At 39.6% G+C, this 16,563-nt stretch overlaps 2 protein-coding genes across 2 annotated transcripts; both read left to right on the top strand.

The window, feature by feature from the left end:
- Window positions 1-400: 400 nt before the first annotated feature.
- Window positions 401-4,426, top strand: tas1r3 (taste receptor, type 1, member 3). Its single transcript, XM_078247479.1, has 8 exons — window positions 401-620; window positions 750-1,050; window positions 1,503-1,859; window positions 1,946-2,365; window positions 2,468-2,665; window positions 2,798-2,918; window positions 3,116-3,486; window positions 3,584-4,426. The coding sequence occupies exons 1-8, from the start codon at window positions 418-420 to the stop codon at window positions 4,175-4,177; spliced, it is 2,565 nt and encodes an 854-aa protein (XP_078103605.1). The 5' UTR covers window positions 401-417; the 3' UTR covers window positions 4,178-4,426.
- A 1,795-nt stretch (window positions 4,427-6,221) lies between these two features.
- Window positions 6,222-12,317, top strand: odad1 (outer dynein arm docking complex subunit 1). Its single transcript, XM_078247478.1, has 15 exons — window positions 6,222-6,304; window positions 6,965-7,040; window positions 7,138-7,234; window positions 7,326-7,515; window positions 7,620-7,745; window positions 7,920-8,033; window positions 8,120-8,187; window positions 8,287-8,468; window positions 9,523-9,657; window positions 9,967-10,049; window positions 10,401-10,569; window positions 11,049-11,212; window positions 11,335-11,438; window positions 11,554-11,644; window positions 11,750-12,317. Exons 2-15 carry the CDS (start codon window positions 6,974-6,976, stop codon window positions 11,852-11,854), a joined length of 1,695 nt encoding a protein of 564 aa, XP_078103604.1. The 5' UTR covers window positions 6,222-6,304; window positions 6,965-6,973; the 3' UTR covers window positions 11,855-12,317.
- The last annotated feature ends 4,246 nt before the right edge of the window (window positions 12,318-16,563 follow it).

Raw genomic sequence — 16,563 nt, 5'->3', positions numbered from 1 at the left:
TGCAGTGCCTTACAAATTAGACAAACAATAATGCCATTAAATAAGATGCCACCATTCACAGTTCCTTCAGACCTCAGGTTCAATCAATCTAGACAAAATCACAATAATAGTGTAATTAATACTACAGCTATTGTTTTTCCCGAAAATAATAATACACTAAATATCTTTAATGTAAAAGTTAAGGGATGCTGATCTTTCATTTCATGTCCATTTATACCACAAATGTAAATGTGGGTGAATATTATAAGGATCATTTCACATAATTTGCAGTTACTCTGTGTTGCACCTTGGGGAGGGGCCAATTGAACCAATTCTGCTTTGGGGGTTTTAGGTGAGTTTGCATACAACAACTGATGTAGTGACACATAGGCACGCTGTTCTCGTTACTTGAGTGTCAGTCTCCGGCTTATCTGCATCATGGCTGCACCTTTCACTCTGCTGGTTATGTGCTGGGCGTTCAGACTGAGCTGCATTGCGAGTCCACCTGAATGGTTCCACAACATTTCTACCAGTCTCTTTAGTTTGCCTGGGGACATTATGCTCGGAGGGCTCTTTCCCATCAACGACCTCTCCAGCAACCTCAGCCAGAGGACGGAGCCTAACAACATCAGCTGTAAACGGTAACAGGTTGTGTAAAATAGCATCTTTGAGAAATAATGACCCTATTAATTGAGTTTCTGAACCAATATGTATGAGTAACCTGACTAACAAGGCTTCTACTTTGTTTTTTTCTGCCTGTGGTTCCACAGTTTAAATGAGTATGGACTGGGCCTCGCTCTAGTAATGAAATATGCAGTGGATGAAATCAACGCAAACCAAATTCTGCTCCCTGGCATTAATTTGGGTTATGAAATCTATGACACATGCCTACAATCTGCCGTCATCGTAAAGCCCACCATCTCGTTCCTCACTGCAAAATCTACCAAAGCGCTATCTGTGGAGTGTAATTACACCAACTATGAGACCAGCATATCAGCAGTGATTGGTCCTTTAACCTCGGAAATGGTGTCGGTCATAGGAAAACTCCTGGGATTCTTTCTGATGCCACAGGTTTGGTTACAAATATGTCTAGTCATATGTCCGCATACATTTACTTCCTGGGCTGAGTAGACATTTCCTCAAAAAATATTCCCAATGTTAAAAGTAAATCTTCAAAGTGAGGCTAAACCTTCGCCTCTACAGTGTCCCACAAGAAGTTGATTATTTTATCTCAGACGGAAGTGAGCCTTAAATTGTTAGAACAAGATGAATACTCGCTGTCCTACAAAGCAAGCTGTATTACAGAAAAATATTCATTTGTTCATTCATCATTGTCAATTGTTATGACTTTTTAATTTTAACAGATTAGTTACATAAAAAAATATTGCCCATTTGCACTGCAAATTATCCTGCAACCTCAGTAAAATGTCCATTAGGCTTTATGTGTCAATAATGGAGCATTGCTGGGAAACATCAGTGTGGTAAAATTAAAAAGTGGTACATTATGACTTTTCTCACTTCAGGTTAGTTACGGAGCCACCAGTGACAAATTCAGTGACAAGCTTCTCTATCCGTCATTCTTCCGTACGGTGCCCAGTGACAAATGGCAAGTGGAAGTCATGGCGCTTCTGCTGAAGGAGTTTAAGTGGAACTGGGTGGCATTGGTTGGCAGTGAAGAGGAGTATGGACAACGAGGTGTGCAGGAATTCTCCAAAATAGCAGAAAATATGTCTATTTGTGTGGCCTATCAGGGGCTGATTCCAGTCTACACTGACCCTAAATCAGCGATCAATACCATCATCGACAATATCCAAGCAACCAAAGTCAGAGTGGTAATAGTCTTTTCTCTTGCAGAGCCAGCTATGGCATTTATTAAAGAGGTTAGTGAACCATGTTATTAATACAAATTATTGGAGGATAGATTATATTCAATTCAGTACCAATGATCCAATCCAATCTACTCCAGGTCATCAGGAGAAATGTAACAGCTGTGTGGATTGCTAGCACAAGTTGGGCCATTAATGATCAAGTGGCTTCCCTCCCCAATATCCAATCAATCGGAACAATCATTGGATTCTTAAACAAGGTACAGACTGTGGATCTGCTCACTGAATACACACAGGAGCTCTTCACCAAAATGAGTGAGGAGAGGGTGAAAATGTCCCCCTCCGCACCAAAGGTCAAAGGTAATCCTGACAATCCCTGCCCACAGTGTTGGAACTTGTCAACTGCTAATATTACGTTGGTAACAAGCGATGCAGTGAAGCGCACAGCTTTCAGTGTGTATGCTGCCATCTACAGTGTGGCACAGGCACTGCACAACCTGCTGGGATGCAATTCAACTGCCTGCATGAAGGGATCTGAAACCAAAATCTATCCCTGGAAGGTGATTTATTTTTTCGGTCTGCTATATTTAAGTGTTTGCAATTCGTAATTCCTTTTTTCAACAACATTGAGACTAATTGATGAATAAAATCTTCTTTTGCAGCTGTTGCAGGTTTTAAAGAATACTTCTGTAGACATAAATGGCATACGATTAGAGTTTGACACAAATGGCAACCCAAACTTTGGCTATGATGTGATTGAGTGGGTCTGGAATGATTCTGGTTTAAAGTTCCTAGATGTTGGAAGTTTTTATCAACGACTGTCGATCAACCAAACCCTCTTGAAATGGCACACTGCAAAGGTAATTTCAGCAATCTATTAGAAATGTGATATAAACTTTTAAAAATATATACTTTAAAAGCTTTGTGGTTAATCCAATTTAGGTTTCTGAAATGTTGTAATTGTTACCATGACAATCCTAACTGTAATGCAGGTTCCTGAGTCCACCTGTTCGGCAGCATGCGGGCCAGGCCAGGTCCGCAGAGTTAAAGGCTTCCATTCCTGCTGTTTTGATTGTATCGACTGTTTGGCAGGCACTTACCAGGCAAATGAGGGTAACGTCGTATCTGTCAAATACTTGATCCTTATTTAAAGGAATAGTGTAATAGTTTGAGAAATATGCTTTTTTTTATATCACTCTCCTGTCTGACAGTGGCATTACTCTTGCCATCTAACTCTCTGCAAGACATCAATGGTTATGCAATCAAACCATTGCAATCAAAAATGTCTTGTTGTGCTTTCTGACTCATAGAGGACATCCAGTGCAAAGAGTGCCCTGAACGTCAATGGTCTGTAGGCCGCAGCATTAATTGCACCAAACCCACCTTTTTCGTTTTGTCCTGGGACACCTCCGTGGCTCTGGTAATGATGCTGGCTGGGGTGCTGCTCCTGGTATGTCAGGTGTCAGTGGGTGTTGTGTTCCTGAAACACCGGGGGACCCTATTGGTAGCGGCCTCAGGGGGAGCCCTGGGTTTTGTGGCTCTGATTAGCCTGATGGGAGCTTGCCTCAGCCTGCTGCTCTTCCTGGGGCAGCCAGGGGACGTGGTGTGTCATCTTCAGCTGCCCCTCACCTCCATTTTCCAAACAGTGGCCATCTCCATTATCATGTCCATCTCACTACAGGTGAGGAATGACAATACATTCAAATACATCACTGTACTGGAGGACAAAATAAAGAGTGCACATTGTAATCAGGCTGCAATCCCCTCTTTTTAAACAGATACTCTACGTGACAGAGGTCCCAAAGACGGCCGCCTCTCACCTCCATATACTAAGAGGCCCTGGAAGCTGGCTGTTTGTGCTGGTCTGCTGTGCTGTACAGGCTGGTCTCTGTGTCTGGTTTGTTCAGGAAGGGCCTTCGCTGTCTGAATATGTGTCAAACATGAAAATAGACTTTGTGAGCGCATTTCTGGCATGTCCAATGGAACCCTTGCATGGATTTGCCATAATACAAGGTTTCAACGGTGTAATGGCCCTTATATCATTCATGTGTACCTTCATGGCAGCACAGCCTCCTCATCAGTATAACCTTGCCAGGGATATCACCTTTTCCTCCTTGATCTACTGTGTGATTTGGGTGACTTTTATTCCGATCTACATAGGCTTGAGTCACAAGGACAGGTCTATTGCCCATGTTTCTTTCACCCTGGCAAGCAACTTGGGACTGGTGGCAGCCTACTACTTCCCAAAATGCTACCTGCTGTTGAGAAAACCTGAGCTCAATACAGCAGAGCACTTCTGTACCTTCCTAGAGGGTGTCCCACTAACACAAGCTCAGGAGGAACCTCAGCCACAGACAGAGACAGGGAAGTAGACTAAAGTGCTTTGTCTTTGTGAATAAAATCTCAAAGAAAATATCTGTAACAATCATATTTTGTAAAATGTACACTTGCATGCTTAATAAAGAGTGTTTGTGAATTTCATGTATTAAACTAGTTTAGGCCTACAGTATAGGCTACGGAACATATTTTACATTAGGCTATAATAAGTTGACCTTTAAAGCTATATGCAGTGTTTAGTATTTCTTGTGTTTTTGGATTCAGCTTTATGTTATTAAAGCTCACCTGTTGTTCTGTCAACCTGCCTGCTTGGTCACTTGCATTTTGATCCAAACCAGCTTTCTACAAACTTTTAGTTACTAGTTATGAAACAAATACATTATGCTATCAAACAATAGGAATGTATTGATCCCCACTTGGAAAATTCTTAAGCTACCCAGCAGTAGACTACTGTATATAAAGTAACATATCAATCAGATATCAATTAAAGTTACCCCCACATTTTTTTGCTGCAATTTTAAAGTGATGTGTACACATTAATGCAACAAAATCATAATCCAAAAATAAAATAAATATTATTCTGAAATGAGCTATTCTGTAAAATGAGTACTTTGGTTTGATTCTTATACTTTTGGTACTTTTACTTAAGTAAACTTTTAAATGAATGACTTTTACTTGGAACAGAGTATTTCCGCACTGTGTTTTTGCTACCAGAGACGGTTTAGAACCGTAGGAGAATCTTTGTTGCTACTAAAAACTACTTAACCACTGACGTGAAGTGGAGTAACTTAGAAATAAGAAGTAGGGAAACTTTCAAGCTAAGCTACTCAGCTCACCTTTGTCCACAGAGCTTCAGTCCTGTATGGCAGCTCCTCCTCAAATGTTGTTTGTGTGTACTGCAGAGGTCTTCAATGTTTTTTAAGCCAAGGACTAAAGGACTCCTTAACTGAGAGAGACAGATCTGGGTCCCTACTACATATATTGTATAAAATTAAATTGCATACTAAACTGGGCCTACAATAACGTGTTTTGTGCCCTATGCCTTTTACATAGCTTTTTGACAAATAGGCTGATTTGCTAAATCTATATTGGATTCATGTTAAGACATTTATTTTTTTTAATTTATTTTTTAATAACAATAATTTCCTAGAACCCTTTTTTTCTCCTGTTCCGAATGGACCAATTTGGGATATTATTAAGTTCCTCTGGCCACAGTTCCTGTAAAGGTAACTACACACCGAGCCAATAATCGTCCGACAGACAGTCTGGCAAGGTCAGTGACTCAAGTCTGTTCGGTGTGTTCTGTGCCGTCGTCCGTCCGAGGGGCCATCAGCCTTCATTTAATAATAATAATGTTACCTGAGTCAACAATAATGTGAGTAACGAAACACATGGATGGCCTGACTGTTGGTCAAGGGACCAAATTATGTATTTTGGTTCCACCAACTGCTGGCTCGTTTTTAAAGATAACAAAATGGGCTGCAAAACATGTAGCAGCATCCCGTCACTTGCTGACCAGACAGAGAGGGGACTAAAGCTGTCAAGAGAATCACACACACACACACACACACACACACACACACACACACACACACACACACACACATGACTTGTTTAAATAAATGCATACATTTATGTTGTTAATAAATAACAATAAATTGTTGTACCAGCAATATCTTCACTGTAGAAATCTCAAATGTCATAATGATTTGCCAATGCAAGAGCGTACCGGCACCTTTTTTTCCACTTCAAGCACTGCCTATACTACGTTCCTGTAACTACTTGGTCGGAAAGAGGCTATAGAGTGCATCATGATGTAGCCAAGTAGGGTCGCGAATTTGCGTTTTCCTAGGATGGCGAGGGAATGTCCCGCCCTACTCTGCCTCTAAGTACTTGTTGCCTTCGTTAGTTGAATTGGTTCTCTTATTACAATCATGGGTCACAGGTAATAGAGAATATTTGGTTAGGTTTAGGCATGAGGAGTGAAATTGGTTAGGGTAATAATATCATGTAAGCCAATCAGAGGCAGAGTAAGGCAGAGTAGGGCGGGACATTCCTTCGCCTTCCTAGTGCGTATTAGTTTGGGAAACGGTAGTGGCAGGGCACTTAACAACGGTTGCTAACAACTCAGACTACTGTGATCCTGCTGTGTGTCCTAGGAGGTAAGAACTTTTCAAAGTTGCGAGATAAATTCTTATTTGTCCTTAACAGCTGGCACCTTTTTCAATGCTTTGTTAGCTAACTATAAACAAGCTAACTAATTGCAAGTTTTTCATACCAGCTAGTAAGAACCATGGCTACAGTCCTTTGTGTGGTTTAGCTAGTTATGTAAAAGTAACTATGTGCATTAAGGATATGTTGGATTCGATGGCCTGTCCTATAAATGAAAAACTGTATATGCTACAGCAATCTGCAGCAGTACACACTAAAGGTTTGTGAAGATAAATGTGTATTGTTCAATGTAAAATTATTTTTCTATAAGATGCAATTTCATGCATTCATCAAATAACAACAAAAACTATATCTTTTTAAATGTATTTTTCAAGTAAATAATTTAGGCAAAAAGTAAGACAATGTAATTTCCCCCTGTGTAAGTCTTACTCTAGTGATATAATATGCAGACAAGATCAATGCCAATCAAATGCTGCTTCCAGGCAGTCAAAAAGAAAACATTTCTAACTATATTCAGCTTTAAATCTAGGTTTGAAAGCTAAATATGAGACTAGGTTCAACTTAATGGTGAGAGGATAAAGACATTTCCACTAGTAAAAGTTCCATATTTTTTGTAAACAGCGTCACTTTACCTTTTTATTTTTATCCAGAGTGTAACAATGCCTCGAGGTAGATCGGCCACAAGTGCCCGCTCAGACAGCAGTGAGATGGATTTTGATGGTACAGGTAATGTTGGTTATGTTGCTATTATTAACTAGTAGATGTTGATGCTCTCTAAGTAATGTTATTTTGAAAATTGCAAATTGATGTGTTTTTTAAGCAGAATCAGAGATAGCCAAACTGCAGAGACAGTTCAGGATCATGGAAGGAGATCGGCAGGCCTACAACATTCAGGCCCGGGAGCAGATCCGTAAACAACAGTGAATAAGCACTACACACACATCACATTGTCAACCGTGTGTGTGTGTGTGTTTATGTGCCTGATTGGTTGTTTTTATAATGTGGATGAAGGCAGGAGATAGAGAAGCTGCTGAAGGAGCAGAAGGAGCTGCATCAAAACCTTGGTGCGTGTAAGAGCTTGTCACGCCAACAGCAGGACGGTGAGGACACCCAGAGTCTCCGTGCTCTGCTGGAGCACAGAGACATGCTAGAGGAGGAGCTGGGGAAAGAGAAGCAGTATCAAAAAGAGCTAGAGAAAGAGGTGAATAAAGTCCTTTTCACTCTATATGATACTACGAATTAAATGTTTACTGATATTTCTGGTTACAAACCACAGTTTAGGTCATGTATCTGTAATGTGGGCAGATTGCAAACATGGAAATGAAGATGGCAGAGCTGAGAAAAGGCGAGGTCAGTTCTGGTGATACACAAAAGTCTGAGGTACGGAAAACTCAGAAGGCCATACGCACTTTGGAATACAAACTGGACAGAGTGAGTCATGCAAGTTATTACCACAAAATACCTAGAAAACAGACAGATCCCTTAATATTATCATGTAGAAGTTATATTGTTGTTCTTTGTCCGTTTTTCAAGTACATATCTTCACATATTGTTATATTCTATTGTATTATTTTAAAGTTTGCATGTGCTGTATGTCCTGTCCAGTCCTTGACTCGTTTCAATGAGCAGCTGACCAAAAACAGCCACCTGAGAGAGGAGTTGCAGACTCTTCATATTGAGCGTGTTCGTTTCCAGCAACTACACAACAGGTTGGACAAGGTCAGAGGTCACACCATAAGGGATTCAGAGACAATTTTTGACTCTGGTTTTTAACACGTCTCTGCACTGATTTTTGTGTGTTGTAGGAACTGCAAGATATCCGCAAGAAGATCGGGGAAATTGTCAACATGTCCACTGCTGCCTACGATGCCAGGTCAGATTTGAGACAGTTGTGCAATAATATGTATAAAAAAAAAACGCATGACATGTTCTTGGTTTTTGAATATTTTATTGATGAACCCTTCTACTTTAGGGTGGAGGCTCAGTCCAAGATGACCATGATGAGGGAGAAGGCAGTAAAGGACCTTGCCCAGTACAACACTGAGATGAAGGAACTGGAGAGGGTTATTGCACATGAGTGCAACCTGAAAGAGTTTATGACCACCAAGTGCAGGGAGAGGAGCGGGCAGGATGATGGCCATGATATGAGACAGCGTAAGACACAGCCATTGCTTGATAATTATGATAATGGAGAAAGTGTTAGCGACAACGATAAAGCTGGTAGTGATTATTTAATGTTTATTCAGTGGGGAATCTCACCAAATATTAGCTTGTGCTTTATGGATGCATTTAGGAATCCCTTCACAGTCTATTACAATATATCTCATGAGCACAATCTTATCTGATCTTCATGTAGCACAAATATAATGTCCTTTATAAATAGATTTTGAGACGATGGAAAAGCCTACTGTAGCCACATTGAGAATGGTCTTAGGGGATTATGTCGTATATTTTTATTTATTTTACCTTTATTTTACCAGGGAAAATAATCACATTGAGATTACAATCTCTTTTACAAGTGAGCCCTGGCCAATAAGGCAGCAGTATAAGGGGTGCACAATAAGAAAAGTACATCTCATTTAAATGTAAACATTTAGAGGAACTTTGTTTGAGTCTTTGAGACATCTATTGGGCATTTTCTGCCCATGCCAAACTGTATACTGGCAAACACTAGCGTTGCCTAGTTTCAGTTTATGCTCACATGTCCACAGATGTATTAGTCACATTGTTTATTTGTTCTTTTTATTGGTAGATGTTCCTTTTCAGTGAGGAAAACATAACTTACAAGCAGACAGAAGCCAGAGTAAATGTACTACCACAGATTAAATCAATAACATAAAAAAACAAAAAACGTTCTTGTTGGTTTGGAAACCAACACCAGTGAAACAGTGCAGTCACTCTTGCCAGTGAGTCCTTGAACACTGTAATATAAATAATAGGATCCTTTTTACAGTGTTTATCTTGTTTCAGCCACTAGTCAGCAGCACTGATACAAAAAAGAAATCAATGTAAATTACTACAGTAGAAGATTGTGATGTACAGATTTGGCATTGTTGATTTAAGTTTGTCAAAGGAGGAATAGGTGAATAAGAAAAATGTCTGTGTTAACATCATGTATAGTATTAAATGATAATAATATTGCTGGCACTGGCTGTTATGCAGTTCTGATGATACTGATGTGGATGGTAATAGTTCTTATTTGTTCCAGTGTCAGAGCTGAAGGAGCAGAGGAGAATGGACTCGGGGGAAGAGTCGCTGGACGCTCTAGAGGAGGTGTTCCAGAGGATCCAGACTGTGACAGGGGAGGACAACCTGGACATGCTGGTCACCAGGTTCATCCAGGGTAAGTCTTACCAACACAACCTGACTATTTCATTTATACACAAAGACAACACTTTTTACAGTCTTTATGGCTCTGGAAACCATTGTTATGACAGGACCTGTCATAACATGTTATTTCTATTTATTGTTGTTATAGACAATGGCACCATAATTACAGCCATCTCTTTCCTTTGAGAAAAAAGGTTATCTGCCTTTGGAGGAACACTGAAGCTAAATAGGTTTAAGGTCCCACTTTGATAATAAGAATTATAAGACTCAGTTCAGAATATGTAAATGTATCTGACTGCTGTATTGCTGTTTCACTGTGTAGTTGAAGACCGGAACTTTGCACTTTTCAACTTTGTAAATGAGCAAAACAATGAGGCTGAAGCACTGAGAGATCACATCAGCCAGGTGAGTATGTGTTCTCTAATTACTCATCATTAATTTCTTTCATTTTTACCTTTACAAAAGTTGCTTCTACTCCTATTCAGTGCAACAATAGAACAGATACACTTAATTCCTTGTTCACAAAGATTACAAGCAACCAGTATTATGGACTTCAAAGTCCAGGGTCGTAGAGTTCTTACCAAATTCTAGTAAGTTCAAGGAAATTAAATGAAAAGGTAAAGATATATAGGTTATTTCTGACAGCAGTTTGTAGTGTGAAAGGGAGCAGGTAGTATTCAAGGAGGAAAAATGGTGTTGCTTCATATGACTTATCTGTATATTTAAACGTCTGTGCTGAAATGTGTGCATCTCCAGATACAAGCAGAGACTGAGCGGTTTCGAGTAGCAGGTTTGCAACAGGAGCAAGATCATCGCTCTCTGCTGAGAGACATTGATGAGCAACAAAAGGAAACCCAGTCTCAAGCTGATGACTATGAAAACCAGGCCAGCATCATGAGCAAAATCCTGGATGAAATAAAAACAGGTTTGCAACAAATTATTTTAACGGTCTGAAATTACCTAATAATTTTATAATATGTTTTATAATTAGTAATTGAAGGGGTAATAGAGACATTGTTCAATTAGTATAATTCCAATTAATTGATTCCAATAAATAGGTAGTGTAACCTGTAGTATTTTAGTCAGTGCACTTCAGCATTTCATATGAACATGAAAAAAATTCAAATTTGTTAACAGAAAAGCATACAGTTCAACACATAAAGAACAATGTCCAATAGTAAATGGATAAGCAGTGAATATTTACATGGGTTTAATTTTCCCCTAAAGTTAGTATCAAATTAGATTATTTTTTCCGGAAATGTTCCATGAAATCATCAGGAAATTAAAGACCTATGAAATACAGATTTTTCTTAAATACAAGCATACACGCAAAAAAAAAAAAAGGTTTCAAAAGAAAAGAAAAAAAAGCTGCTACTCCTGACTTTAGTTTCTTCCATCTCACAGGAGTGAACAGCATCTTCTCTAAAATGGAGTGTGACCGCTCAGTGATAGAGGATCTACTGGGCTCCTCTACAGGGATCAGTGAGAACAACATCATGTCCTACCTGGGTCTGGTGGAACAGAAGACCAACGAGCTGCTCATCGTTCAAGCTTTCCTCAACTCTAAAGTAACCTGTTAGCCTGTGGTTCTGTTTTACCTTTCTTTACATACATTCCTGTTGTATAGACAGTACTTTCTTTTTTTTCTGCCCTGTAATATAATGTGCCTCTGTATTTGTCACTCTTACAGGATCTAGAAAAGGACTACAATCCAAAAGACCTGGCCAAATTTCTTTTGGGTCAAAATCCAGAACTGCTTCAGCAGACTATTAGCATCCAACCTGCATTCAACAGGTTGGCCTTTTATCTGTTCTTTTTATCCCCATTTGTTTATCATTAGTAAAGCTATACATTTAAATACTCTGAACATCAGGTTGATGAGTGTGTCTGTGTTGGTTGGACTCCTCAGTGTGGAGTATGATGCAGAAGAGTCTCCTGTCACTGATGAGGAAGAACGACCCCTTTCACAGTGGGAACTTCGCAAAAGAATTATACAAGGGGTCAGTGCAATACAAAGTGCTAATCCTACACTTAAGTAATTATTTATGCTTTACATCATGATCAATTTAAAGTACTTTTTTCATATTTCTGGATCTGATTTACAGGTTTTGAAGAGAGAGAGTTCAGTCCGGCAGTCAGCAACCAAAGCCTCAAAGATCAGTCATCAGTTTGATGGCAGACAACGCTCCCTGGAAGATGCACTAATCTGACACATTGACATGATCAGTGTAGTTAATGTGCACAGGTTTTAAATGAGTCGAAGGGCTGGCTTCCATTGTTTACCGTAATATAGTCACGCATTGCTAGATCTATCTCCTCAGCGTAGTATAGTCTGGCTACACCGCCTATCTATTCTGGGTTAGGAGGAAAAACGCTTTGGCTTATTTTTTATTTCTTTAAACCAATCACAACCGTCTTGGGCAGCACTAAGCCCCGATAGCGGATAGAGCAAAACGGGAGAGACATCAGGCTTTATCTCAGCAACGAACATCCGTTGAGCCAGACTAAAGGCAGTAACTTCGGTTTTGGTCGAAAATGAGTTAATGATATTTTTTTATATATTATCATCTGGATAAGTATCTTGAGTCAATTTAGTTTTTTTTTTTTAATAAAGGTTTGTCTTAAAGGAACACGCCAACTTATTGGGACTTTAGCTTATTCACAGTAACCCCCAGATTTAGATAAGTCCATACATACCCTTCTCATCTCCGTGCGTGTCGTAACTCTGGCTGGCACACCCACCGCTAGCGTAGTTTAGCACAGATCCTGAAGGTAACTGGCTCCAACTAGCCTACTGCTCCCAATAAGTGACAAAATAACGCCAACATTTTCCTATTTACATGTGATTTGTATAGTCACAGCGTGTACAAATAACAAGGTCACAAGAGACAGCCATCTTCTAACCGTATACATACTGAGAACTATATTCTCAGAATGCGAAGCACATCTACTTGGGCGGAGTGATTAGCGCAACACCTGAAAAGCACCGTTGTTACTCTCTGCTCCTCACCACGGGGCTTCTCATGTGCAAATCATTCCGCCCAAGTAGCAGAAGTTGCAGTGCTTCGCCTTCTGAGAATATAGTTCCCAGTTTGTATACGGTTAGAAGATGTCTGTGTCTCATGTGACCTTGTTATTTGTACACGCTGTGACTATACAAATCACAACATGTAAATAGGAAAATGTTGGCATTATTTTGTCACTTATTGGGAGCAGTAGGCTAGTTGGAGCCGGTTACCTTCAGGATCTGTGCTAAACTAGGCAAGCGGTGGGTGAACCAGCCAGAGTTACGACACGCACGGAGATGAGAAGGGTATGTATGGACTTATCTAACTCTGGGGGATACGGTGAATATGCTAAAGTCCCAATGTCCTTTAACAGTAACTTCTAAAAGCCCAGGAGAAACCAAGGCAGAACACCGTAACACCAGTTACCGCTCTTTGACTTTGTTTTGGAACACTCAAATTGAGTCAGGGTACAGGATAGCAATAAGTAGATGGCTATAAGTAAAAATATATGCCATGATCACTACAATGTATACAAGTGTTACTATAATGATTTTGTAAATGGTGATAAGCAACCAAATATTGATAATGTGGAAGTTACTGCCTTTTGCCTTGGTGTGACTTCTTACTTTTTGCAGACAATACAAAGGCAGAGTACAGTAACTTCAAAATAGAGGTCAAAAGTCTAAAAGTTAAGTTTGAGCTCCAGCTTTTATATGTAGATACATTTCATTACTAAAACATATCGTTGCCAGATTTCCAGTGTCCTACCTATAATTCATTTGGCTGGACAACTAAAACACTTTAAAGTCATTTTTCTCAGTTCCACACTCTAGCGAGTAAAGGTCTTTTGCACTTGTAGGGCAGTATAGATCAATATAGCTTGCACATATAAACATTTAAAGTTTAATTATGTTATGTGTATGCCACCTTTTATGATGTATTATTGGCATGGCCTGTTCAAAGCCTGTATCTTGCTATGATTTGTTTAGTAGGAACTAATTAGGTTTGGAGCTATAAAGATGCATTTTCAAATTCTGGTAACCAGCTGTCCTTTTGATGTGTGACTTGCCATCTGGCTTTGACTCTACAATCTGGTCGCAGTACAGCCCTCCCGCACTGGCAGCGTTTCATTACATGGTACTTGCTGCTATGCTCAAACGAAAAGGTTGGGGGCAGCAGAACCTTTTGTAATTCTAATTGGCATGCTGAGACCCTGAGTCTGTGTTTCCAAAAAGGAGGTGAGGATTTTTAGCGCTTCACTGAACACACTGATTTTAAACACTTTTTTTTTTGGTGGACTAATAATGATTTTTCTCAGATGTATTTTGGCGGATCACACTCATTTATTCAGATCTCTGTGATAAAATCAGTGTTATTATTTAAATAAACTGTGACCTTACCATTAAATTAGTTCTCTGTTTATATGCACCACAATGATTACCCTATTAAAGTCAGTTACCTATTGGTAGTGTAGGCATATCAAATTATTTTCATATGTACCAGTAATAAGAGCATCTGTCTCTTTAATTTTCAGTGTGGCTTGAAAAAAAAACTTCACTTTGATCCTCAGGAGTTTCAAATTTCATTTAATCCAAACATCCTGGTGCGAGTCTGTGTTGGGGCAAAGATGACAGTCACTGCTGCAGTGAGCAACTTCCTCAGTACAAAAGAGAACATCGGGACGGGAACTTATTTTAAGAAATATATTTTTTACAGTGAAACAATTAACAAAGGGTGTTACTATATTTAGGTTTTTAAGGTCAAACTAATGCCATCATACTTTTTTATATCATGGGCTGTACAAGGAAAGGGGATGATTTCACTCAAGTGTATCTGTCTAAACAAGAAAGAAACATATAGGTTATTATGTCAATTATCTAGCTTGAGTTGTGTGGTTTTAATTAGCTTATCTGTTCAAGTTTTTTCCAGTGAGTTTTGACAGCAGCGATTTCGGGAAGTGAAACTGATACTTTGTAAACATTTGTGACTGATCGACCAATGACTTGGGTTTGCTCAGGATAATCCCCCTTGCAGTCGCAACTGTGTGGCTATGAAAACAGATTATAAGAGATGAAAGGGTGCTGTGGAAAGGCAGAGGGGTGGCGGTGCTGGGAGATGAGATAGAGGAGGCTGCTTTCTTTGAAATTCTACTCTCACTTAGCCCCCTCCACTCCCAACAAATTCTCTGTGCACACGGCTCTCTACATTGCCATAGAAACCTTCCTTTGAATCACAACAGAAACCTCATTTCCTATTCCTGACAAAGAGTCCTCATTGCCTGTAGAGACCGCCTGCATCAGCCATTTCCAAGGCCCACCTTCTGCTGGTAGGTCTACCAGCAACTGCAGCCAGGCTGTGTAGCCTACCCCTCCAGCTCCATATAAGCACATTTCCACCTTTTTTTCTTCCTTAAGCCTAACAGTTTCCCCATTCTCTATTGCACTTTTTGCGTCACAACTCATAATCTCTTGCCATTTTAGTCCTTTTCATTCTTTTCATTCAGGCTTTTTACATTCTTGTTTATTGTAATGTTGTATATGTATTCTGTATTTATGTCCTTGACTGTAGCAGTACTTTGTTTTGTTTATTCCCTTTTTAAGATGGTTATTGTTTACTGTATGCACCTAATACACCAAGGCAAATTCCTTGCAGGTGTAAACTTGCTTGGCAATAAATCTGATTCTGATTGTATACATGTTGCAGGCTGGTGAGATTGTTGCATTTAATGAAACTCATCCTGATCAAAAAGTAATAATCCAAACACACACCAAACCGCACGGACAAAAACATGCAAGCACAGGTAGCATTTCTCCACATTCATCTGGGAACTACATGCTTGTCTGTAGCCTATTCCTCGGTTCCTTGTTAAACTGTTACACCTTATCAACTGTAACGGCCCATATCCTGTTATGCCAATCATAGTGGTTCCTTTAAAAACTAATGCTGGAGTCTCACTTTATCTCAAGCCACTAGCCATTTATTATGTATTGTAAAGTTCTTGTCAACTTCCATCTCACCAGTTAAATGCTCTCCACTTCCTGTCCCCGTGCAGTCTTGTTCTGCTTTGGGAACAAACTGTGTTAGCACTTATAAAATGCCTTGTTCCCTTTATCTCAGACAAGACTGTTATCTGGATGCAGAAAATAACCCTGTCCTCTTTTTTGTTTATCTGGGAATTTTGCCAGGTATTTCCCCAGTCAGTCTGCCTGCATCCACAAAGCTCCCTCCCCTAGACGAACACCCCCCTCCCCCCACACTCTCCCACCCACATACAACCCTTCCATGAATGTTGCTTAGCAACATGAGACCCGGTGCATTTTCTAGCCAATCAAATTACTGAACATATTTCCGAACACTGTTAAGGAAAGAGGATATCACTTTTTTTTCTATCAAGTCCTTCTTCAATTATGGGTTTACACCTTACAGGTAATTGTGGCTATTTCATCTTGCTGCACATACATTGCTTTAGAGAAGCTTTTTTTTATCATTCTTATTTTTAACATATACTAGCAGAGCACCACTAGGTGGCAGCAAGATCAGTTTCTCCGTTACCACACAGGCTGCAAGATTCTTTTTTTTTTTTTACTGCTGTTGCCAAGCAATCCTGACTCTCATGTCTTACCTGTGAAACATTTGTGATTTTTACAGATGCCCCTGACACCATTTTGTCTTTGTTTTCACCATTTTGAAATGCAGCCCATTTGTAAGAAAAACTATATTTTGGTTGCACTATGAAACCTATTTCACTATGAAACCTACCATGCAAAATATGAACCTATTATAAAATATATCATTACAATTCAGATCAATTCTGCGACAAGGAAACTATGTTTCTGCAGGCAGAATGAATGAGATACCCACCCTATTTGCGATCAAGGTTTGGGTTAAATATTAGCCTTGAACGGCTTCAA

The sequence above is a fragment of the Sander vitreus genome, chromosome 4 (genome assembly GCF_031162955.1).
Source record: "Sander vitreus isolate 19-12246 chromosome 4, sanVit1, whole genome shotgun sequence".
NCBI classification, from domain to species: Eukaryota; Metazoa; Chordata; class Actinopteri; order Perciformes; family Percidae; genus Sander; species Sander vitreus.
This window is presented reverse-complemented; position numbering and strand designations above follow the sequence as displayed.

Excerpts from the sequence above, each read along its gene's own strand:
- odad1 (XM_078247478.1), top strand. The coding sequence starts at position 6,974 with ATGCCTCGAGGTAGATCGGCCACAAGTGCCCGCTCAGACAGCAGTGAG. Across the intron at positions 7,516-7,619 it reads AAAAAGAGCTAGAGAAAGAG|ATTGCAAACATGGAAATGAA; the intron begins GTGAATAAAGTC and ends TAATGTGGGCAG. Across the intron at positions 7,746-7,919 it reads TGGAATACAAACTGGACAGA|TCCTTGACTCGTTTCAATGA; the intron begins GTGAGTCATGCA and ends TGTCCTGTCCAG.
- tas1r3 (XM_078247479.1), top strand. The coding sequence starts at position 418 with ATGGCTGCACCTTTCACTCTGCTGGTTATGTGCTGGGCGTTCAGACTG. Across the intron at positions 1,051-1,502 it reads GATTCTTTCTGATGCCACAG|GTTAGTTACGGAGCCACCAG; the intron begins GTTTGGTTACAA and ends TTCTCACTTCAG. Across the intron at positions 2,366-2,467 it reads CCAAAATCTATCCCTGGAAG|CTGTTGCAGGTTTTAAAGAA; the intron begins GTGATTTATTTT and ends CTTCTTTTGCAG.